General features: G+C 46.1%; 1 protein-coding gene and 1 long non-coding RNA gene across 2 annotated transcripts in view; both read left to right on the plus strand.

Annotated features, from left to right (window-relative positions):
- LOC142599464 (uncharacterized) overlaps positions 1-25,659 on the plus strand; it is a 393,830-nt gene that overhangs the window by 126,264 nt on the left and 241,907 nt on the right. The gene's annotated exons all lie outside the window — the stretch shown is intronic.
- The window catches only part of LOC104643038 (metalloprotease TIKI1), an 80,088-nt gene continuing 74,912 nt past the window's right edge, over positions 20,484-25,659 (plus strand). The window contains exon 1 of the mRNA XM_075740191.1: positions 20,484-21,148. Coding sequence (XP_075596306.1) covers positions 21,044-21,148 — 105 coding nt within the window. The 5' untranslated portion in view covers positions 20,484-21,043. The remainder of the gene's footprint in view (positions 21,149-25,659) is intronic.

Genomic DNA, 25,659 nt, shown 5'->3' on the forward strand with positions numbered 1-25,659 from the left:
CTCCTTCTTTGGCAGTGAGGGCAGCACTGCCTGTCACTGCACACCCAACTGTTGCCAGTCTGCTGGTGGCACCATGAAGGGCCCAGGCCCCTGACAGGTCCCACGCTTCCTTCCTGCAGCTGCTACTGCCTGCAGCACCTCCGTCTTCTGGGAAAGAGTTTCCTTGTGCACAGTCTGTGTCTTGAACAGGGCACAACAGCTGCCTGCCCTTGTTCCCTTGCCCTCCTCATGTGGGGTTTAGCAGCCTAGGTTGGTTGTAGGAGTCCTGAGGAGCCCAGTGATGTGAGACTGCAGTATCATGGGGCCAGGCTCCCAATCCTGCCTCAGCAAAGCATTGGCACCTGTGTCTAGCTTTTCAGAACATGAAAACCCTTGTTGGCTACTCTGCATATTTAAGAATTGTAGTGAACAAGTGCCAAGGCAGGGTAAAGCCAAAGGGCTCTCTGTGCTTTTCAGATCTGATAGTTAAAGAGTGCCCGTTTCCCTTCCAGGGCCACAGCTCCATGCTTGCAGACTGATTCATGCCATCAACCAGTCTGCTAACAGGTACAACAATTTGGAAATAGATCTGTTTTAACTCTTCCTGTGGAGGTGACACCCTCTCAGACATTAAACCCTACTATGTGACTTCTGCAGAGCTCTACAGAAGTGGCATATACTGGAAGGACCTGGTGGGGACAATCCTGCAGGGATGCATTGCCTTGAGGTTTGTAAAGCTAAGAGTACCACACAGTATGGGCGTGGGTTTTGTGTCTTCATCTCCTGCTTTGAGATCATAGGTGTGTGTAGATACTAGTAAATCCCCTCCTATTTTAAGTCCCTTCCTATTTCACTCTGGTCCCACGGGCCTTTGCTCCCTCAGGAACATTTTGTGATCTTTATCTCTGTGGGTATATTGTCACAAACTGGACTTTAAAAGGGGCCTCTAAATGGAAATCACTAAGCAGGAATTGCATGTAAAGGACCAAATGGCAGAGACCTGGTTGCCCACCACCATGCACTGGGTGTATTCCATATGGAAGGAGTTTGAGTGCTTCAGCTTGTCCTCTGTGACATCTCTGTGATGAACAGGTAAGGTCTGATGGTCAACGAATGTTCAAATGCTTATTGAAAATTCCAGGAAAAAGAGATCAGATTACTTGGTCCTTGCCAAAAGGAGATTATCCAACAGTTCTCAGAAATGGTTTAATTTCTGCATGGTAGTATGAACGCAGGTTGTGCAGGGCTGAAGATTAGCTTCACTTCAGCTGATGGTGGCCTTTGGCTATGCCCGGTTGTGTCAAGAAGGGCAGGTTTATCTTTGAGAGGTATCTGTCTGAAATGGATGTACTGCATGTTTGAAGGAGAAAGGGTAAGATGGATCACTTCTCTGAACGACACACTGGCTATTTCACTGAGTACCAAAGCAGCCTACTTTTCACCCTCACAAGCAGGAGGGGCAAGAGTTGAGTTTACATTTTTCTGAGTCTGCTATGTGAGTGTCATGGGTGTGGGGAAGGCCAACCACCTACCACTTGGAGAGCGCAAATGGCAGGAGGTATGCTGTATGAGGCTCCTGAGATGGTCACTGTCCCCGCAGCTAGTGAGTATCATTGTTCCCTGCCACAGGCAAATAGTTTTCATGAGATTTTTTGCCTTCAGAAGTTTTTTGGTGCAGGATTTGATAGCTCCCATGGAGGTAAATAGGACTTTGTGTACGTATTCTACATATTATCTTCCCAAGCCCAGAGTCACATAGTCCTTAGTGACAACTACAGTTTTCACAAAGCAGGCACTGTTAACACCTGTGATTACAAAGAAGAATGTGAAAAATGGATTCATCAAGTACTCAAAACCATACAAAACAAATTCCACCTCTATTTATTTTTCTATCTGGTATTTTCAGGCCTGTCCCATGATTTTTCAGGAATCAGAACTGATGGTGCAGATACTGTCAATGCTAAGCTAAAGAGTTTAATGCTTTTAGTACCACTGCCGGGCCGGTGGTGTGTGTCACCCCAGCTGCAGCCTTTAGTGTAGCTGCCCCTTGACTACACAGCCCCTTGGACATGTTCTCCAATGGGCTAGTTGAATCTCTCCACTGAATGAAGAAGCCAGTTTAGCAGCTGTGACTTTGATTTCAAATACAGCCCTCAGTGCTGGTGATAGTCAAAGGTATCTTTTGAACAGCTAAAACAAATTTCCCCATGCTTCAGAAATGGCTTCAGGGATTTTTCTTTCAAAGGAGCAACATCTACCATGCAGCCAATTGCAAAACTCGACCATCCTAACTAAGAGTCCCACTTTGCTTTCCATAGGAAACTAATGCTGTGGCTGACCAAGAGTAAAAGATATAAAAATTTATTTGCAGTGGATGGAGAAATTTATTTCTTTTTGCAACATCTGCAAATGATCAGGATTCTGTCTGATTGCTGGATAGCTAGCAAATCCAAGTTGAAACATCTGTGTGTCAGATATGCATAGTTGATGATCCATCTGCAAAACACATCAGATGTTAGTTGATTGACTTGCACTTGATTGGGCTCTGTAACCAACCAGTAGGAAAAGAGAAACTGCATAGCACAGTGAGAGTTGTTCCCCCTCACCCCTCCTTCCTTTTAGCTCTACATTTTTGTTCCTCTGCTCACGTTTTTGCAGTTGTTTTTCTTACATGGTGCAGTTATGGTGTTGAATATGGATAGAAAAGTGAAAGCCCACGTTTCATAAAGGTGGGAACACAGCTGTCCCTGCCAAAAATAACTGTATTTGTGATTACCATCACCAAAAGCATAAATGAAACATGTAATGAAATCTTCCAGAAACTGCTTTGGGATCTCAGCAGGCATACTGGGGAGTGTTTTGGGTGCGTTTCTGTAACAGAGATTTGAACACTTTCTGGTGTCTTCTCCTTTGACTTTTAAATCATGTTGAATCACAGTTGTGATACGAGAGTTCGTCATTTGAAGCTGAAGTCATATTTTCTGTCTTGCTAATCCCTGATGGCATTTACTGGTCACCCCCACTCCTCATTGCTTCCTACTGCCCACTTCCCCAGGTCACATGCACGTGCAGTTTTTGCACTCTTCATTAGAAATACTTTTGCTCTTCTGGCTGCTTCTTTAGTGGCCTCTGGAAGTGCAGACATGCATGATGATGATTAAGAAGACTCTCGCTGTTAGTTTTTTAATGTGATGGGCAAGGCGATGCGGCCTGGTTTATGACTTTGTATATTTGTCATAGCAACCACTATATCACTCAGTACTGCAAAGTCAGCCTGGACTTGGGGCTTATCTCTGCCGTTCCAGAAAATAGTGAAGGGTTCAGCCATTCTCACTTCAGTAGCTGGTCTCCTAACAGTGCCTGAGAGGACAAAATAAAATATTGTCTCGCTCACTTTCCTCTACATTGCTTCTGCATTGCTGTGGGAAGCAATAGCAGTGTATTGCTGTGAGGTCTTCAGGCAGATGTGGTCACCCAGACACATTACAGGTAGCAGCTAGTAAGTTAGAAGATAAGAGCTTTATACAGACATCTTTCTGACTCTAACTGCTGTTGGTGTGCCATGTCTGAAGAACCAGCAACCAAATCCTCTGCTGAGATCATGTCATGCTCTAGTTCTTTATGCAGCTCTGAGAGCAATGGGAATGCATTCTTTCTGCACAGGCAGTATTGGTAAAACCCCAACATTTCTGAGACAGAGGGAGATGAAGGCTTGCTTTAACAGTCTTGTGGGACTCTGTGGCTGTTATAGCCAACAGAAGGGATCTGCCACACAGTTTAAAATCAGAGCCATCATCCCTTTAATGATCTTCCCTCTGCAACTTGAGGATAGCTTGTTAGCACAGTAGTTCAAACTTCCCAGTATGACTGTGATGTCTGGGTAAGTGCTTTGCAGACTGCCTTTTAATCCTGGTAGGAGCAGAGCAGTCATTCAGCAGCTGGCTGGCTTAGCAAATGAATCCCCTCTTCTGTAGTCATCCCCTGCATGAGATCACAGGTGTCTACATGGGAAAGGAAATCTTCTCATCAAAGGATGTGGCTCAGGTAAGTATACATGAGCTGGTTTATTTGTTTGTAAGCTGGAGAGTGAAGTGTCCTTTGGAGGAAAGGTCCTTCTGCATCAAAAAAACCCAACAGAAAAACAAATGGGGAGAAAAGCATGGTTCTCATCTACGTATATAAATATGTGAAGGGAGAGTGCAAATAAGTTTGAGCTAGTCTCTTTTCAGTGATGCCGAGTGACAGGACCAGAGACAGTGGGTACAGGGCACAGGAAGCTCGCTCTGAACATCAGGAAACACTTTTTTAGTGTGAGGGTGACAGAGCACTGGCACAAGTTGCCCAGGGAGGTGGTGGATCTCCCTCCTTGGAGATACTTGAAAGCCTGGTCCTGGTTAAGTGTCTCTGCTGGACCAGGGGAGTTGGACCAGATGACCTCCAGAGGTCCTTCCAACCTCAGCCAGTCTATGATTCTGTGACAGTGAATGAGGGGATCTCTTCACACACATCTGATGTGAGCATGCTGTCCACAGAGGTACTACAAGCAGAGTCCACCAGCTCAGTGGCACATGGCAGTGAAATGCCTTAGGCATAACACTGCATTAGTAGCAATGCTTACTCTTGTGCAGCTGCTCTCTGTTGGAGACATGGAAGCACATTAACATTGGCTTAGACAGGTGCACTCTTCGCTGAGTAAAAAACTGGCTGAAATGCCAAGCCCAGAGAGTAGTGGTGAATGGCGTTAAATCCAGTTGGTGGCCGGTCACAAGTGGTGTTCCCCAGGGCTCAGTCTGGGGGCTGGCCTTGTTTAATATCTTTATTAATGATCTGCATGAGGGGATTGAGTGCACCCTCAGTAAGTTTGCAGATGACAATGAGTTGGGAGGGAGTGTTGATCTGCTTGAGGGTAGGAGGGCTCTGCAGAGAGATCTGGACAGGCTGAATCAATGGGCTGAGGCCAGCTGTATGACATTTAACAAGGCCAGGTGCCAGGTCCTGCACTTGGGTCACAACAACCCCAGGCAGCGCTACAGGCTTGGGGAAGAGTGGCTGGAAAGCTGCCTGGTGGAAAAGGACCTGGGGGTGCTAGTTGACAGCCGGCTTAATATGATCCAGCAGTGTGCCCAGGTGGCCAGGAAGGCCAACAGCATCCTGGCTTGTATCAGAAACAGTGTGGCCAGCAGGAGCAGGGAAGTGATCATCCCCCTGTACTCAGCTCTGGTGAGGCCACACCTCGAGTCCTGTGTTCAGTTTTGGGCCCCTCACTACAAGAAAAACATTGAGGTGCTGGAGCATGTCCAGAGAAGGGCAACGAAGCTGGTGAAGGGTCTGGAGCACAAGCCTTATGAGGAGCAGCTGAGGGAACTGGGGTTGTTTAGTCTGGAGAAGAGGAGGCTGAGGGGAGACCTTCTTGCTCTCTACAACTACCTGCAAGGAGGTTGTAGCCAGCTGGGTGTTGGTCTCTTCTCCCAAGCAACAAGTGATAGGACAAGAAGAAACGGCCTCCAATTGCTCCAGGGGAGGTTTAGGTTGGATATTAGGAAAAATTTCTTTACTGAAAGGGTGGTCAGATATTGGAAGAGGCTCCCCAAAGAAGTGGTGGAGTCGCCATCCCTGGAGGTGTTCAAAAAGCGTGTAGGCATGGCACTTCAGAACATGGTCTAGCAGACATGGTGGTGTTGGGTTGATGGTTGGACTTGATGATCCTAGAGGTCTTTTCCAACCTTAAAGATTCTATAATTCTATGATTAACAACAATCCACATTTAACAACCATGGAAAAATGAGGCACTGGAAAGTTGATATGGGGTTATCTAGATCTAAGACAGCTTCATAGGCCAACACACTAGGCAATACCACTTAGTGCATGAGGTGGGTTTGGAATGCTGTCCTTGGGAACAAAGCGTCAATGCATTCCAGCATTTTCTCCCAGAAAAACTCTGAGACATCTCCAGTTTGCTACTGCCCTTTATGCCTGGGGACTGTTTGACTTGTACTGACAAAGGTGAAAAGCACCTGAGAGCATGCCCGGCTCAGGTCTAATAAATCACATAAAAATAAAAGAGGAACAGAACTGGAAATGAATAATCAGCAGTAGTAACAACCTGTTACAATCTATTAAACTTGAAACACAAGCAAAGATTTGGTCAGTTTTGTTTCAGAACTAAGTAATTATGTGGTATAAACAAAACGAAAACCCAGCAAGAATATTTCCCCTCCCACTGGGGAAACGTGCTCCAGATGCTTGCAGTCTGTTGGTAACGAACAGCAGTGCGGTGGACTGGATGGGTTTTTGAAATGATGCCTCAAACTGATCTAACAAGTAATGATAAAATGTCCAGAAACTGGCTAGGTGGAAATAACAAATGGAAGACTGTCATCCAGGCCTCAGAGATGGCTGTCACTGTGCTTCATCTGGGGGGGGAATTTTGGAGGCCAGACCCAAAACCAGCCCCCAAAGTTGAATGATTCATTCTTTAGATGTGCTGATAGACATAGAGGGAATTTTCCAGTGTCTGTCTGGTCTAAATCCTACTCACTGTTTTGAGCATCCAGCATTGGAAATGAAGATCAGCAACATTACTGCTGGGACAGTTTGCTGCCTGTGGAAGTCAACCTTGGCTTTGTGAGAGCTCTTGGGTTTTTCTCCAGCAACAATAATCTACTCTTTAGGAAGAACACAGGCACTAAGAACAGTGCAAAGCATCTAAAACCATGCTGATCCAAAAGTGAATTTGGACTTAGAGCATATGTTACGTGAGATACCAATGCCATTTTGGAGGGGTCTTCTCCCTTCTGCTACGACAGCAGAGATAGTTTGGGATTCTGGTGCCAGGGTCAACCTAGGCTGTGTGTAACCAGTTGCATAGCAAGAACGCTACCTGAGATCCTATGTTCTCACTGTTGGTATTAACAGACTACCTTTAAGGTAACCATGCCTCAGAATTAGCAGAGACTTTATGGCTAGAAGACGTGCAAATGTGCACATGGAACAGCGTGGTGACTTTGGCTGAAAAAAAGCCCTCTTACCACTGAGCTGACCACTACAGCATGGATGTCCCATGTCTCCAGAGGTTTCTGTGGTGGCTGATCTCTGCTGCTCTCACCTGTGTTGTTCATGCTTGTGGGGGTGCAAGATGGGAAACTTTTTGGTACTATAGTTATCACCTAATAATTTTGCTGTTAAAAAATGTCAATTCCCTGGGAGAATGCTGGGAAGACACTGGAATATTTAGTGACATAAGGCAGAGAGTTTGTCTTGCCTAGCTTTTACCAACTGAAAGTCAACCTTCTTGTGTGAGCTGCTATGAGCCTCTGGGCTTCTTTGTACACAGCACAGACAGAGATAGTGTCATAAGATGATTCCTCTCAGCCAAAGATTTACTCCTTAAACCAGAGGAATTTCTTCTCAGTCCTTGTCCTTGCTAAATGAAACAGGCATTACTAGTTCCAGTGAAAACTACGTGAGCTCCAACAGGCCTGCCATCTCCTCTTCCTGGCTAGGTTTGCTTGAAGAACTGCTTAGATCAGGGCAGAGTTTTCTCATGAGGTGGGAAGGAAGTTTCACGATATGTCTGAGGGAAAAAAAAATGGTCTAACTTTGCTGCAAGGATATATTCTCTGAACTGGAACCAGGGATGGTAAAAGGTTCTCTGCTCAGTAGTGAAACCCAGCGTCAGAGAAAGTGAATGTGCAAGCAGCTCTGCACAATGCTTCAACTGAATGAACACAGAAATCCACAATCCTCGTTTTGAAGCAGTCATCACAGAAAGGGACGTAGTAGGCAGAGAGGGGCAGCCTTCTGTCCTCAAGGACTTTGAAAGCAGCAGTTTTCTTCAGTTCCTTTAGGAAAAGGCTCAGGAAAACTGGAGACATGCAGGGATCCACCTGCCTTCCGCTGCGTCAGTGCACAATGTTCCATGAACTGCTGAGAAAGTGCAATTGCCATTAGATTTCCAGTAGCATCGGCCCATCTTCTTTCAGGGTGGAGAGGCCTTTAGGGGCAGACACTAATTCACAGTGAAAACTAGGCATAACACAGCCAGAATACTGAATATAGCAGTGGGAATTTCTGTATGAAGAAACAGAAGGGTATTCAACACAGACTAAATGGATTTACTTTCCTGGATTTAATCTTGTTTTATTTAAGCCAAGCAAAAAACAGCTTTCTAAGACTGTGCCATCCTCATGTCTTTGTGCAAGCAGTGCAAAAGGACATCTTAATTTAAGCTGAAGCTACTGTGTTTGTGAGAAAGACCTCAATATAGATTTGGATCAGGCAATAATTCAGCAATGTTGATTTCAAGTACAATATCTGCAGGGAGAGGTGACCTCTTCTATCACATCTGGTGATGCAGCTAGGGTAAAAGGAAAATGTCTAGGTGGATAGGCTTTCAAGGTAGTTAGGTGAGTAAACATATCTTGTTTACTGGAACACAAGAGGAAGCTAGTACAGGTAGTTTCTGCATATTTCTTACTATCGGCTGTAACCGGAACATTCTCTCTCTTGCTAGTATTTTAGTGAGTTTACTACAGAAACAATGTTATCATATAAATAAGAGACAGGTCTTGGATCCTAAAGCTCCAAGGAAACATTCCTATCCTTTCTGTCAGGCTCCCCAGTTTTGAGGGTAGCTTGTTTCGGTTATGTCTGTAAGAAACCTGCCATAAGAAAGTCTTAGTCCTAAACTCTTGGTTCTGCTTTTGCCAACACTGAATAAGAATGTTTGTGACAGTGGTGGCTGCCATAGATGTATCACCATGCTTGATTGCAATGCTTTACCTTGCAGGCACTTTTCATCCTCATTCAGCATGGCTCCACGATCCTGGCCAACAAAGCTGAGCATGGATTACAGAGTCAGGTCCAGAAGTAGCATAGCTGCTTCAGCACAGTGCCACATGGACACAATACACAACCTGGTCCCTGTATTGACCTTTGCAGCCCTACCAGCCTTTGAACTAACTTTGTTATCTCAGCACAACACTACATGGAATGGCATATTCATCCCACTGTGTATCAAGAACCCTAAACTCCTGTACCTTTCAAGCAAACTTGAACACCAGTGTGTTGAGCTGCATTCCTCAAATTTTCTGAAAACATGTAAAAATATGATCCAATTTCTTTCACAGGGTGTGGTCTTTTGGTTAGAGCAAGGTGACCAATCCCAAAGGCTAGTTAGACTGCTGTTACACATCAGGTAGCTTGCAAATACTCGTTGCCTCAGCTTTCCACTACCTGCAGCAAGACCTGCCTTCAGAAGTCAGAACAGGTGTGTGAGGACAGACAGGTGGGCTAAGCAATTATGAAAACGCTTTTGGAGACCAGAGCCTGATCTGGGGTGTACAGGCACTGCCTTACTACTAGCAGAGAAGGCGCAAACCCACACTAAGTCTCCAACCTTATATTGCAAATTTTTTTGAAGGGGATCAGAGTGAGCAGGCCCATGGATATCTGCTGTAGTCCAGCAAGAAACTGACCTCTGGGTAGGTGTTGGGGAGTGAGAAGGGTACATTAAAGCCAGGGAAACTTGACCCACAGGCAGGAAGTGACAAGGTATAACTGTGTCCCCAGGAGCGATGGGGAGAATCCCAGGAAGTGGAGTGTAAATTATCCCATTTCCTCTGCTGGGGTTTGGCCAAGGATTAACACCCCTGTTTGCTTCGGAGAGGTCCTGTGGTGCTTTTAATATCTGCAAGGGCCCATGTGCTGCTGCTGTCTGACGCAAACACACCGAAAAATCACTTCCAAGCAAGCGTCATGAATCAACACCAGCCCAGGCTCCGAAGGAAAAACAAATAGCCAGCCCTCCAGCCTTTACTGAGGGTCTCTCTGTAATTTATGGGGGCCCCCGGGGGCACGCTTCATGAGGAAGTGTGATCTCCTCCCTGAGTTTACGGTTACAGCCTGCAAGCCATTTTTAGAACCACCCTGGAACTTGTCCTGTGCCAGCACAGGAAGAACATGTCCTGGCAAAACTGAGCCTCGTCATGGTCTCCACTAGAGGCATATTACATATTAGCCGATCCTGATAGAGTGGAGGGAGTTTCCTTGCAGGATGATTTTTAGCACAGCCTTGGAATTGTTACTGCTGAGTTAGCCCTTGTGGTTTTAGCATCACCACCTTGCAGATGAATTCATCGTGGGGGATGAGGGGACACACAATCGACTTTTGCTATTTTGACACACCTAGGATTCACCATCAAAATCAGAGTGATGGCATCTTCCCTGCTCTGCTCCCAAGGCACTGGCCTCACCCTCTGTGCTCTACCTACCACCCCTCATCAGAAGTCTAACCTTTAAGTGATGTTGTTTTTTTAAAAGTGATTATCTTAGATGGAAAGGTTGATTTGATGTAAGCATATGGTAAGGACACATAACTGATGCTCCAGTATCCACTGCAGTTTAGACAGTCTGCAGCTAAACCCTACCAGTGAGTAGTCACTTCAGGGGCCCAAAGCAGCCAGCCTGGGACTAGAAGTGATTTTGCTGTGTGTGCAAGACACTGAGCCCAAATTCACAAGCTCTGCCAGGCCTGAGTTGGCATTCTGGCAGCGTTGCCAGGCAGGATGAAGGAGCAAGAGGTTGGGAGAAAGAAGCCCTTATTAGGAGAGTGTCTTGGGGGTGTGCTAAGTGCAAACAGGCAGAAAACTTCTCCTTTGACAGCTAGGTCCAGGAAAGCAATCATGTGGGTTATGTGAAAGATAAGAAGGCAATGCAAATGCTGGAGGCACAGCAGATGCAGCAAGACTGCTGAACCAGTGTGCACAGCAGCCAGAGGGTAAAAGAAGTGGTGAGTAAAGCCACGTGCTGGTGCCATAGGTTTTATTACATGCAGAAAAACACTTGCACACTAGACCCAAAATGCAGGATGAGTATGTCGGGGTCTTTCCCCTTTCCCGTTAGGAACTGAAATTCTGCTATGATGCATTTGCTTGGATTCTCATTCAGGCAGAAGCCGTATACAGTCTGGAGTAGGGAACCATCTGGTCTGGTTCCCTATTCCAGCCTATATATGGCTTTTAGAGGCCCAAATTTGCAGGACAGGTAATGAAAAGGTTCAGTTTTCACGAGTTATTCATAGTCAGATATTTGGAGAAATGATGCAACCTCTTCCTGCCCTCACTTCCCCATCTATCTGATCATCTGACTTGAGAATGACCAGGATATATCCCACAAGACTTGGTATTGAGCTGAAAATATTTTATTAAATTTTTAGACAGTTAGGAAATGCTGTTGTCTTTGATGCCATTTCTCCCCAAAATCTTGCTATCTTTAGAACAAAGTCTCTGTATTGTTGATATTAAAACATTTTCTGTCCCCTTCAGTTGCATGAATGTTACTCCACCTCATTGCTGTATGTGTCCAGAGACAGCCTGACACATCTAGATACTGATCACTCTTGCTTTGATGTCATATTACTTGACAATGCAAAGAGCCACAAGCAAGAAGAGAGCAGAGGAAACAAACATTCTCTAACTGGATTAAAAATGCTATCTGTAACTTTTCTTAATGCTCTATACTGAACTGTCTGGCATTTATAAATCAGTCACATAGGACCAGGAAGTTAGATTCTAGAAAAACCTGGTATCTCCCTTATTCCTTCTAGTAGAACTGGACAAGATTGCTTCCTGTGCAGAACCTAGCTGGTTTTATTTGAGCGTAGGGCGCTCCTGCCTTCTGTACAGAGCTGTAAGAGCTGGCTCACCATGGCACTGAATGCTTGGTACCAGCCTGCGTGCTTGGTGTGGAGTCTATACATTGCCCTACTACTGGCCTGTGATGTTGGCCACCTGTTGAGCAGGAGAACCCAGGGGCAGAGCGTTCATAACATCTAACAGATATTGGGGCACCTAGTGAGGCCTGAAGCCCACTAAAGTGGCCTGAATCTCATGAAGATGGATAAGGGACAAGAGACCAGCCTAGGAAAAGTATGGTCCTGTGCTTTAGGATGCACCCACAGAAATCATGATGCCATCTTCTGGTCAGAGTGTCTTTATGGATCAGAAGAGGAGTAGGGGCAAAGAACAATAAATCCCAAATCCCTGTATCTGCAGAGAAAGAAGACTGGACTCAATGTTGAGTGCTCCTTAGAATCCCTCTCAATATCTTGTGCAGATCTTGCCTGTGCATGTGTATGCACTTGGGCTGCAAACCTGTGCAGTCAGAGTCAGGAAAGTAGCTCTGACCTTTTGTGCACAGTTTCAAGAAAACGGATGAGATAAGCCTCTGGATTGCTTCTGTCACTGATAAAAGCCAACGCCATCGCCTGGGGAGAATAAGCTAGCAGCAGCTAGCTCGACTGTGACTCAGCTGTGGAGATGAAGAGGCCTGGGAGATTCATGGAAGTCCTGCTTTCAACCTTCTTGCATTTTCCAGCTATGCGATAAGTGTCCATGGTTGGCTGAAGGGAGGCTAGATAAGGTCCACAGGTCCTTCTGCTTTGACTTCATATGTTAGAATTAGGCTTTTCCATCTGGAATCTCACCATGAAGTGTGAAAGCTCATGGCTCATTCTAGCAAATGCCTCTGAGGTTTAAAAAATGAGGTTTTGGTTTAAAGTAGTTGCAGATAGTCATGGCGACTCAGTAGGAGTCCTGCCCCCCATTGCAAGGCAAAGAAATAGGGTGAATTAGCTTTAGTGCATGGACCTGGATTGCTAATGGTTAGGTACCAGGTCCTGGCTTGCTAATGATGGCTCAGTACCAGGTCTTTGGCTTGATGTGATGGGGAGAAATCCTTGGGGAAGAACTGTCTCCCCAGGAACTTCCCTCCTAAATGGTTTTACATGTATTCAGTATTAACCACATAGAGCAATGGAGAGTTCAGCTTCCTTTGATTGTTCTTGGGTTTTGCACAACAGGATGTTTGAAGAGATCTCAGCCTTAAAGTGGAGATCTGGTTCAGCTGTGGTACTGTCCATCTGCTTCAAGTTAAGCATGCATTCAAGAATCCTCCTGGTCTGGAGCTTAAACGTGCTCCTGCTGCTTCCATGTCCCTGGCAACTCATTTACTTGAAAGACACCACAATGATGAAAAAAAAATGGTTTGTGTCATCACAGCGGGCACAGAGGAGGTGATTGGGCCTCTATTTGTAGCACATCTTTAACACAGGATTTAGGGAGTAATCTTGTGGTCACTGAAGTCCTGGATAGAGCCTGGAGAGAGTGAAAATCAGATCCAGACTGACTGATAAAGTTACACATTATCCCCGGCAGAAATGGTCACCCTACCCAATAAGGGTTGGACATTCTTCCAGCTCCTTGAGATTACCTGTTCTGCAAAGCTAGATGCAACAGTCATCACTAAAGGGCAGTTATTAGCCCCCCCTCCTCATCCAAAATGCTGTTTCAGCAAATAAATTCAACATTAAAAATTGCAAGCACTGTATGTCAAGCTAGAATTGTGCCATTTCTTGGAACAAGTAGAAAGCTCTTTTATTGGTGCTTTTTTTTGTTTGTTTGTTTTATATCCTGATGAGAAATTGAAGTAATTTTCCTTAATATTTAGTGGGGAGAAATAAAATTCCCAGTTGACTGAAAGCAAAGCAAGTGCTGACTAGAAGAAAATTACCAATGAAAATAGAGCTAGAATAGAAACTTAATTTCAGCTCTGCTGCACTGATGGGCTGACAAGAAAGAATAATTTCTACAGTCAAGTAAATGATAATCACTGACAGGCTCATATGGTCTATGCGGTCTCATGAGAGAGCTCAAGGCTAATCCAAAATTGTATGAAACACTTTCAGTATGCTGTTTCTCTAATTTTCCTGGGACGTTTTGCAGTGCATGAAGCAAACTGTGTATGTAAATCTTCACAGGATCTGAGCTTTAAAAGCCTTGAGGCAGGGACGGTCATTTGCTGTGCAGGTCTGTATAGCAAATAACGCAGCAGGATCACTACTGGCTTACTGCCGTGCAAGGACACGTTCAAGTGTTTCTCAGAAGTCAGGTCTGAATGGGCTGGCACATGCACAGCAATTCCGTGGTGCAACAAATGCCTGACCTGAGCTACCACCACTCTGAGGAAAAATCCGGCCGCACTGAAGCTGGTATCAAAATTATGTGGTTTCCCTTGTGCTGGAACTTCACTTCTGTGATGCACTCTGTGGGCCTGGTTCTGCCTTAGTAACTGCAGGGAGATATTCACCACATATATATCTGTTTTTACAAAAAAAGGCACCTTACACACTGCTAAGACAACTTTTTCTAACAAGTTAGTGTTGTCTAAACTGTGTCTTCAACCCTAAAACTTTGCTAATATTTTTTTTAGAGCCAGTTAGAAAACCAGGACAAAATAAGTTTTTTGTCTTGGAAAATTCCTCCCCTCTTTGTGTAAATCTTTAATTAGAGTTGCTAAAAAATCAGGATAGCTTTTCTCGCCCAAAGATGTCCTGAAAAAAATCATGCATGTTTAATGGATATGCTGAATTCAGTGCATTTCTACCTGTTTTACTTTTCCTGCAGTTCCACAGCAAAGTCATCCTGATATTTCCTGGAAGACATTAGAAATCTACCTATGTAAACTGAAGGTTTTACACATTGTGGATCCCTCCTAGGAGGCTCAGACTTTCCAGCTGCTTCCCAGATGGATGCCTATGTGTGCACAGGACCAGGATCCACCTGGGTTTCCAGGACTGATTGCTTCTGCATCTTTCCTCCAACCGAGTGAAGGGCTTGAGAAAGAAGTGGGAAGAGAAGAGAGACTGTTGCATTCCTCCTTTCCAATGCCTACACATCTGTTTTTCAGCCAGTGGGGCTGAGATCCATGTATACGTAAGTGATGGAGCTACAGTTTGCAGCCAGAGAAGGACAGACTAGCCTGCAGGGACCTACATTTTCCCTTCCAGCCCTGCAGAGAAGGTTTGGCCAACATGCTTACTGTCCAGCATTTGATTTCATGACACAGCCATGCTCAACACAGAGGAGCACCAAAGCATCAGGTAAGATGATGAGCCATGGGTTGATCAGGATGGAACATCCCTTTTGGTGGAGAAAATCAGTTAGTTTCACTCAGACTGCTTGAGCTTCACCATGGAGCTGTGGTCTGTTTCTGCCTCTCCAGCTGCACCATGATGACAATACAACTCAGCCACCCTTTTAAAACACCTCAGGATATACAATACTTTCTATCTGCATGAGATATGGAGTCCCTATTTCCTGAATTTAATTAAAAAAATGCATTAATTTTATTTATTTTGACAACTCCGCATTTTTCCTCCTAACATTATGAATTAATAGCTGAATAGAATCATAGAATAGTTCAGGTTGGAAGGGACCTTTGAAAGTCAGCTTGTCCAACTCCCCTGCAATGAGCAGGGACATCTTCAGCTAAATCAGATTGCTCAGAGCCCTGTCCAACCTGACCTTGGATGTTTCCAGGGATGGGGCATCTACCACCTCTCTGGGCAACCTGTTCCAGTGTTTCACCACCCTCATTGTAAAAATGTCTTCCTAATATCTAGTCTGAATCTACCCTCTTTTGGTTTAAAACCATTACCCCTTGTCCTGTCATAACAGGCCCTGCTAAAATGTCTGTCCCCATCTTTCTTGTAAGACCCCTTTAAGTATTGAAAGGCTGCAATAAGGTCTGCCTGGAGCCTTCTCTTCTTCAGACCGAATAAGCCAAACTCTCTCAGCCTGTCTTCATAGGAGAAGTGTTCCATCCCTCTGATAATTTTCATGGCCCTCCTCTGGACCCATTCCAAGAGGTCCATGTATTTCCCGTGCTGAGGGCTCCAGAGCTGGATGCAATACTCCAGGTGAGGTCTCATGAGAGTGCAGTAGAGGGGCAGAATGACCTCCCTGGACCTGCTGGTCACGCTTCTTTTGATGCAGCCCAGGATGTGGTTGGCTTTCTGGGCTGTGAGCTCACGTTGCCGGGTCATGTCCAGCTTTTTGCCCACCAGTACCACTAAGTCCTTCTCAAGCGCTCTCAATCCTGTCATCTTCCAGCCTGTATTGGTCCCAGGGGTTGCCCTGACACATGTGCAGGACCTTGCACGTGGACTGGTTGAACCTCATGAGGTTCACATGGGCCCACTTCTCAGTCTTGTCCAGATCCCTCTGGATGGCATCCTGTCCCTCAGGTGTGTCAGCTGCACCACTCAGCTGGTGTCATCTGCAAACTTGCTGAGGGTGCACTCAATACTGCAATGTCATTGATGAAGAAATTAAATAGTACTGGTCCCAAATAGGGACTCTCAAGGGACACCATTTGTCACTGATCTCCACCTGGACGTTGAACCGTTGACCACCACCCTCTGGATCCAACCAGCCAGCCAGTTCCTCATTCACTGAACAGTCATTAAATCCCTATCTCTCTAATTTAGAGACAAGGATGTTGTGGGGGACCGTGTCAACAGTCTTTCAGAAGTCCACACAGATGACATCCATAGCTTTTCCCTTGTCCTCCAATGTAGCCACTTTGTCGTAGAAGGCCAATAGGTCGGTCAGGCAGGACTTGCCCTTGGTGAAGCCATGCTGGCTGTCTTGAATATCTCCCTGTACTCCATGCATAGTTTGCCGGAGGATCTGTTCCATGGTCTTCCCAGGCACAGAGGTGAGGCTGACAGGTCGATAGTTCCCAGGGTTGTCCTTTCTACCCTTTTTAAAAATGAGTGCAATGTTTCCCTTTTTCCAGTCACCGGGGACTTCACCTAACTATAACTCACACTATTTTTATTATTTTGTTAGCACTTTATTCTCACCTTTTAAACAGTTTGCATTTTGATTGCACTTTTATGAAGAATACTTTTAGATTGGGGAAAGGGGTTTGTAAGCTGTCCTTTAACTCTTCCCAGCCTGGCTTCAAATGATCCTCTCCTTTATTTCTAAAGTGCTGGGGCTTAGTGCAATTCAGAGCTCCCTGTTCTGGTCATGTACTTTCTCTTCACCTCCTTTCAATGCCTAAGAGATTTATTTTTGTTTAGCTTTCTCTCTCCACTCAAATTGAGATTACTATTATTAAGATGTGTTTAGAGAACAGAATTCCACACTTTACTCTTTATTTTTGGCTTCTGGCTGACTATGCTTGATAATTACATGTAACCACTTCACTTAGTAATATATTCCCCATATTTCCCTTCCAGCTGACCTAACACTTTCATACAGTAACATACTACAAAGTTCACTAACCCTTTTTATCTAGTGGCATAATTGGGGCTCTGTGTTCCTGAATCTCTGAAGTCCACATCAATCCTTCTAAGCAAACTTCCTTTCAAATGCAGATAAAGTAGAGTACTTTTTCACAACTTGATGAAGAAAGCTCCTTTGCCTCCTTTATTATCTACTTTATGATATCTGTTTCATAATTTTAAATGGTGAGAAATCTTCATGCTTTATTTTCATGGTGTTTAAAATCTATGTTGAATTCAAAACCAGCCAAATCATGTTTGATAGTGGGTGAATCACAGTTGACCTGCCTCTTAACAGAGTGTGAATATATTCTGTCCCAAAGTCTGTGCAAACCTCTTTTGTAGCAGCTTCTTTTACTCAAGGCTCGCTGTGTTTGGCTGTATGAGGTGGCCTTCTTTCCCACTGAGGGTTAATTTTAGGTAGTGAAGGCACATGCAGAAGCTGGAGGTCTGTCAGGAGTGCGTGCGCTGTACACGCGCTGTGCTGCATGCGCACACGGAGGCATGCCAGCTAAATTACCATGTGCAGGAGTTTTGGACTGTGATCCTCTGCAGATCCGTCAGCAGTAACACCCACTTGAGGAGACTTATGCCTCTGACAGCCTCTCAGCCATTTCCACATAACTGCTCCTATGGCCTGGGAAACTGACTCAAGTTAAACATCAGCTAACAAAAAAAAAAAGTAGCTATTTTTTACACACGGCCCAGGTCACTACTTGGCCCCACCTGTAAGCACACCTAAAAGTGTGGGATATGAGTCTGAACAACTGCCTGTGCATGACAGCTGCTTAAACTACCTGCTTAAACTCTGCTGTTTTAAGACATGGCTGTGGAGCCTGCCCCTTCAGTTACCTTGAATTAACTACCAACCAGACAACTCAGGTCACAGACTCTCTGTGGTGTAAGGCCCTGATTCACAAAAGCATTTAAGCGTGCACTTCAGTTTACCCTTTCCGTGCAATATACCTAAACACATGCTTTAGCCTTAAGAACATGCTGAAGTCCTCTTGAAACCATTTTGCAGGGGACAAAGGTAAACAAATCCCAGCCACTCTACAGGCGGAACTTTATTAAATAAAAATGTTGGGCTTATCTCTTAGGTTTCTGTTAATAGGTCTAGGATGTGGCTTTCTACTGAAATGTTGCAGTGAAAGTATAAAGTACTTTGAAAGTCTCTATAAAACATTCCCTTTGCCCCTCCTTGTTCCCTCTTTTCCATTAGCAATTCACCACAAAGAATGCATTTCCCACCAATTCAAAAATAAAGCCAAGCAGCATCTTAATCTGTATTGCCTGTATGCCTGTGAGCTGCATGTTTCAGAAAGTGTTATGTATCTTGCTACTTTAGAACCAAAAGCAACTAAAAATGGTCACACAGAAGGTACCTAATCAGTCTGGCAGTGCATCTCTGTGCCATGAAAGATTTATTCTTATTCTCTATAGCTTGATCTAGGTATTGCATGAATGTTATCTGGCTTCCATGCCCAGAAATACATACGACCAAATGTGAGTCTGGCTTACTGCATTCCAGGGCAGAAAAATTTTGTTGCTGTGTTTTACACCTGTCTGCTAAGAGCTATGTTTCTTTGGAAAAGCCGCTTAACTGTCTCTGACTGGTGGGCAAACTCACTATTTGAACCTCCAGAGTCTAATGAGGGATTTTTTAAATTTTTTTTTTGAGAGCAGGATGAAGACAGATGTCCCATCCTTACTTCTTGCTCCGATAGGTATAGGAATATCTGGAGTACTGGCAAATTGCAGGTAGCATTTTCCCCTTCTGTGAAAAAAGCACTAATAATTAAAATAGGTAGGGATTATAACTACTATATATTGCATAAGTGCCATATGCTTTGTCAGATAATGCTTTTTGTTCTAAATGGTTCAAGATCTAACAAAAGAAGATGCATTTCATGCATTACCAGTATCATTCTCCCCATCAAAATCTACAGTATTCAGAAATAGTAATGCACATAACAGAAGGCAAGACAATGAAGGGTTTTGGCTCTGGCTACCTTCTTCTGGAGGCAGTTACTTTGCACCACAAAACTAGGGTCTCCTAGCAAAAGTAAAGAATTGCACCTTCACTTTCTTTGAGTTGGTGGGAAGTTTGTCATTGACTCCGAATAGGGACAGAGATTTGGATGTCTGGGCTTGAAAAAGATCAGTTCAAAAGTAAGAATAGGGTAAAGCTAAAGAAACAATGACTATCTGAGTCTGCAAAGAGCCTGAAAAAATTGGTCTGCAGCTTGCCTGTTGCTTTGTGCATGGTATTTTCACACACACACACAGAGAGTTTCAGAAGCAATGGTCAACATAATAAAGAAATTATAGTAGTCTTTTAAGACCATCTTTGTGCATCCAGTGTACCCAGCCCAGGGGTAGGTCAAGTCCACTAGCTATTAAAAAAGAAAAAGGCAGAAGCATCCCCATTCATTCTCACATGACAGTAAGCATAACAGTGACTACTCAAGTAGAGATGGTAAAAATACTATTAGTGAATGCTGAGAAAAGATAGAGAAATGCATTGTGGAGAAAGGTCTGCATTAAGAGCAGCACCTGATTCTGCTACTTGAACAAGCAGATGCTGGTTCAGAGAGTGGCATAACTTTTTGCCCTTCACTTGACCTATGTTGTCTTTTCATTTACAGCTTCAACTGCTTCTGTGTTTGGAAGTCCGTAAGTGAAGAAACTGGGGATGGTGCAGGAGGGAATGTACCATACAATAGCACCACACGCCATGGTAGGCAGTGGAGAGTTAGTGTTCTAACTTTAAAGGTTCTCTTAGCTTAAGCCCTAAAAGTGCTAGCAGTTTTGCTATATGTGAATTACATATGTCATATTCAAATTGTAAGGAAGACCCTATTATGAATATTTTGAGAGCTATGAAAGTTCATTTTTTTAATTTGCACCGGACTAAAAGCTGGCATATTTCTGTCTTCATCCAATATCAGACTAAAAACTGGCATATTTCTGGCTTCATCCAATATATTTAAGACTGTGATTAATAGGAATATGTACTTTTGTGATGTTTTAAATACCAGTATCCTCAGCAAATATGGCTAAATTTTACAATTAAAGATGGTGATATGTTCTTCAGTGCATTTTTGATCTTAAATAGATCACACTGCTTGTGCAAAGCACACTGGACACGCAATTTTGGCATAGGCATCTTGAAACAAGAAAACGAGAACGAGTCAAAAGTAATAGTTCCTCGAACTGAAGTTGACAGCCAATAAAGAGACTTGGGAAGAATCACGACATTCAATTTTATATTCACTTCAGGAGAGCTGCAGGCTGGGCAGAGACCGGCAGGCTGGGCAGGGGGCAGGCAGGAGCAGGGAAGCAGAGGCAGGCAGGGCAGGGCAGGGCCAGGCAGGGAAGGGCAGGGCCCGGCCGGGCAGAGGGCAGGCGGGGCAGGGCAGGGAACGGGCCGGGCTGGGGACGCTGCCTTCCCTGCGGGCCGCGGGCGCGGGGGGCGCAGCCACCCCAATCCCCCGGGGCCAGGCCGGGGTCTCGCCGCTATGCGCGGCGCCCGCCGTCTGCCTCAGCCAGGCAGCGGCGGGGCCCGAGGGGACCCCCCCGCTGCCGCCCCATCGCCCGCCCCCGGTGCGGCGGGCCCCGCTCCCTCCCCTTCCTCCCCCCGCCCGGCACGGGACCCTTTAAGAGGAGGGGGCAGCGGCTGGAGCGCTTGGCCAGGGGACGGGGCCGCTCCTGCGAGGGCTCTAGGATTGGATCGACGGCCCAGGAAAAAAAAAAAAAAAAAAGGAGGGGGGAAAAAAGGCAAAAGAGAGGGAATTTAAAAAAAACAAACAAACAAAAAACCAAACCAAAAACAAACCCACAAGGGAGGTGTGGAAGCAGGACAAAAGGGGAAAACATAGAAAAAAAAGAAAAGCCCTTCCGAAATTGTGCCAAGCCTGGGAGCGCGCAGGGATGGTGCACCACGGCTGGCTCTGCCTGCTGCAGGGCTCCCTCCTCCTGCTGGCCAGAGCGCGGCAGAGCCGCGGGCCCGCCGGCGCCTGCCCGCTCCGCGGAAAGGTAAGTGTCGGCGCGGGGGGGGGCTGTGCTGCCCACCGCACCGCACCGCACCGGCCGCCGGGGCCAGCGGCGCGGGGGTTGCTGCGGCCCCGCGGGAGTTGCGCGGCGCGGGGGGCACGGTGAGGCCGTCTCTTGCCCTCGGGGGGCGGTGGCGAGAGGGTGGGGTGCGCGGGGCCGCCCCGGGCCGCGACCGAGCTGGGTCTGCGGCGGTCGCGGGGTGCGGAGCTCGGGCGGCGGCAGCCCGGGCGCGAAGGGCAGCGGGAGCGGGGCGGGGAGGGGAGGGTGGTTTCTCGGGGCTGTGCGCCAGGTAGGACGACCGCCGCTGGGTGTTGACGGAGGAGGAAGACCCCGGGATGAGTCCCAGCGGGACCTTTTGCCTGCGCCGTCCGGTACGAGCTAACACCGCTCGCAACGGGACAGGCTCGCCTGGGGTGACTTGCTGCCAGCATCCCTCGCCTAACTGCTGAACACCGAGCGTGGTGGAGCAAATGGGTGAGACACTGAAATGGAAACACGGGTTTAAGTTGTGTTAGGTTTTGTGCGTCCTCTACTTCATCAGCCTGACAGTAGTAACCAGGAGCAGCATGGGCTGACCTGGCTCCAGTGGGTGGTAAGCGCAGCTGAGGGTGTCTGCTGGAAGTTGGGGATGATGTTCTGGCCACTGTGAAGCTTGTGAGCAGGGTGTCATTTCGATTAAAAATCAGACCATGAGAAAGAACAGTTCTTTGTGAAGCTTCTGAGATAAAAAGTACCAAAAATCATGTAGGAAAGGCCTTCCTGATACTTTGTGTTAACGCATCTGTTAGTGCTAACAGACCATCCGTGCTGTCTGTTGTCATCTGCTTGGATCTTGAAGCAGCCTGACCAGAGGTGCTGTGCACCTGAGATGCTCCTGGGACATGTGTCTCACCATTTGTGTTCATCTCCTGCCCCAGGCAGGAATACCTCCTCCAGCACAGCTGTGAAGGGAACTGGAAGCCCTGAGAAGTAAGCACAGACCTGCTGCACTGGGGAGGTGCCAAAGGCAGTGGGCTCACTGCAGGGTAGGTGCACAAGGGTGGGTGTGAGAAAGCTTTGCAACTATGAAGGTCTGCTCCATGACCTTCCTTTTCTCACCTGCACACACACCTACACGTAGCCCCTGGTCAGGGGCCCTGTTGCCTGCAGCTGTAGAGGCTGAGATGTAAGGCACTGCCAATTAAACCATATGCGAAGCTGCATGTGCCTCACTAGAAGTGTCTGTCTGAGCCTGGATTAGGCAGACTTTAACCCAACCTTGGGGAAGGGTGCCTTAACAATTTGTTTGTGCTTGCAACCAATTTGTCAGCTGGATTTATAGGTGGCTATGGCACTGCCATAAAGCCAGGTCAAGCCTCTGGAGTGGGTGCCCCCTTCCCCTTGAGGGCATGAAGTGCAAAACTGTGAGTTGGCATGAATCTACTGCAAGGAGCTAGTGAAAGCCAGAAGGAGGAAGGGGATAGCCCCTGTGAGCCTGAGCAGCAGAAATGGTACTTGTGGAAATGGGTAATTCACTGATTTGGTGAGACACCAGGGGGTTTTCCTCAGGAGCCATTGACTGGACTTCTACCAGTTAGCAGCAAAACGGGAGGTGAAATGTGTTAATGGTATCTCATTATCTGCTGATTACTCTGTCATTAAAATGTGAGACCACCTGTAGTTCTGGTATTGGCAGGCTGTTTCTTAGGGTCATTAGGACAGTGGTCACAACCATACTGTCTAGAAATGGCAATGTCTGCCTTATTTGCAAAGCTGTTGAGTGTACCCTTATGAATATTTACACCAACTTCTTGGGATGAAATATTCCTCCTTGTCCCTGCATCGTCAGAGAAGGCTTTTTTGTTTGTTTTTATCTTAATTCTTTATGGGATCTCTTTTCTTAGCTGTCTAGATTACAGGTATACCTTCTTCTTTTTGTCAGGTTGCCTAAAGCTTCTGTCATGAAAGAAATATGTGAATCAGTGCCTGAAAGAGAGAAGCTGCTATTTTAAGGAATGAACATACAATACTTCAGAGGGCTTTCTCATCATCACTCCAAATTATAGTTAAAGCTGCAACCAATAATATGTGCCATCATTTTAATTTTTTTTAATAGGAAAAAAGAAAGGCTTTGAAAACAGTTAATCTAAAATAAAGTGTGCTGGAATCCCTTGGGTTATATTCCAGTTACTAAGTAACGTGGTCTGGTGGTGCTTTCTTTTGGTCTAACATTGGAGGGTATTTAAATTTAAAGCCAGGGATTAACAGCAGAATGCTTGTGGTTGTAGCTGGTTAGTATTATATGATGTGTTGTTCCTGATAGGGGGCAAATTAATTTAAATGGCTACCTTTGTATATGCACTTCAGCAGAGCAAGTAATCTGTCTGCTCTCAACCTTGGCTTTTTAGTTAAGAATTTGACTTTTATTTTTCATTTCTGGCAAATGAGACTGAATGTGTATTCTTTTAATATGTAGTCAGTACAGTGTTTATTCCCAGGCGAGTTCTGCTTACAGTCTTAAGCTGACTTTGAGAGCACCAGTAATGCAGGTGGGCAAAAGCTCAAGAGAATGGTTATTAAAAATGTGCCTAGCATTTCTGTGTGCATTACCGTAGATGCGTGGGGCGCTTTACATGGTCAGTAAAGGCACAGTCTTTGCCTCAATTAGGTATAAATGAACATGACAAGATACGACTCGAGGGTAGATAAGAGGGAGGGAGAAAGCCATATAGGGAGGGTTATAGGGCTGCCTGCCTGGGTGAAATATTGCATGCCACATGCTCTGGCTTCTGTAGCTAGCAAAAAAAAAAAATTAAGAGAATATTGTGGATTGAGAAACAGTGCAATATTGGGCTGAGGTTTGGAAGATGTGGCTGTGGGGCCAAGTGAGTATGAGGGTTAGGGGTCCTGAAAGACACTGCAGCCACAGAGGGCACCGGCCTGCATGGTGAATTACATGCTTGGAAAATGTATAGTCTACATAAATGAGACAGAAGGTGGAACAAAGCAGAAGTGATGCAGAAGTGTCGTGGGTTGACCCTGGCTGGGGGCCAGGTGCCCACCAGAGCTGCTCTATCACTCCCCTGCTCAACTGGACAGGGGAGAGAAAGTATAATGAGAAGCTTACGGGTTGAGATAAGGACAGGGAGAGATCACTCACTAATTATCGTCACGAGCAAAACAGACTGAACTTAAAGAGAAAATTCATCTAATTTATTACTAAGGAAAACAGAGTAGAGGAATGAGAAATAAAATCAAATCTTAAAACACCTCCCCCCACCCCTCCCATCTTCCCAGGCTCAACTTCACTCCCGGCTTCAACCTCCTCCCCCCTCAGCGGCACAGGGGGACGGGGAATGGGGGTTACGGTCAGTTCATCACACGGTGTTTCTGCTGCTTCTTCATCCTCAGGGGAAGGACTCCTCTCATTGTTCCCCTACTCCAGCATGGAGTCCCTCTCACGGGAGACAGTCCTTCACGACCTTCTCCAACGTGAGTCTCTCCCACGGGCTACAGTCCTTCACGAACTGCTCCAGCGTGGGTCTCTCCCACGGGGTGCAGACCTTCAGGAGCAAACTGCTCCAGCGTGGGTCCCCCACGGGGTCACAAGTCTTGTCAGCAAACCTGCTCTGGTGTGGGCTCCTCTCTCCACGGGTCCACAGGTCCTGCCAGGAGCTTGCTCCAACGTGGGCTTGCCATGGGGTCACAGCCTCCTTCAGGTGTCTCCACCTGCTCCGGCGTGGGCTCCTCCACGGGCTGCAGGTGGAATCTCTACACCCCCTCATCCTTCCTCCATGGGCTGCAGGGGGACAGCCTGCTTCACCATGGTCTTCTCCATGGGCTGCAGGGGGATCTCTGCTCCGGCGCCTGGAGCACCTCCTGCCCCTCCTTCTGCACTGACCTTGGTGTCTGCAGATGTTCTTACATCTTCTCACTCCTCCCTCTGGCTGCTCTAACTGTTTTGTGTTTTTTTTCCCTTCTTAACTATGTTATCACAGAGGTGCTGATTGGCTCGGCCTTGGCCAGCAGCGGGCCCATCCTGGAGCTGGCTGGCATTGGCTCTGTCAGACACAGGGGAAGCTTCTAGCAGCTTCTCACAGAAGCCACCCCTGTAGCACCCTCCCCATTACCAAAACCTTGCCACGCAAACCCAACACAAGAAGGAAGCAGACCAGGTGTAGGTTTCCCATGTTTGGAGTTCACATCCAGTTCCTCAGTCTTTAGGCAGCAGTTTTCCTTCCCTTTTGAGACTCCATTTTCCATATCACCACAAACTTTCCTCTTGGATTTTTTTGGTTTTTAAAGTCACATGCTCTTCTAGATGTTCAGAGTGCTACCCCTAGATGCATTCTTTGTTCCTTCTGTTTTTTTGCTGCATTATTTATTATTATGTTTACCACAATTTTACCCTTGACAGTCAGTACATCATTTGGCCCAATATGAGCTAGTTTCTCAGAAGAAAGATGACACTTTCTCTGATGCTCTTTGGCACCACTCTTCCAGCAGAATCATTG

Source organism: Balearica regulorum, chromosome Z (genome assembly GCF_011004875.1).
Source record: "Balearica regulorum gibbericeps isolate bBalReg1 chromosome Z, bBalReg1.pri, whole genome shotgun sequence".
NCBI classification, from domain to species: Eukaryota; Metazoa; Chordata; class Aves; order Gruiformes; family Gruidae; genus Balearica; species Balearica regulorum.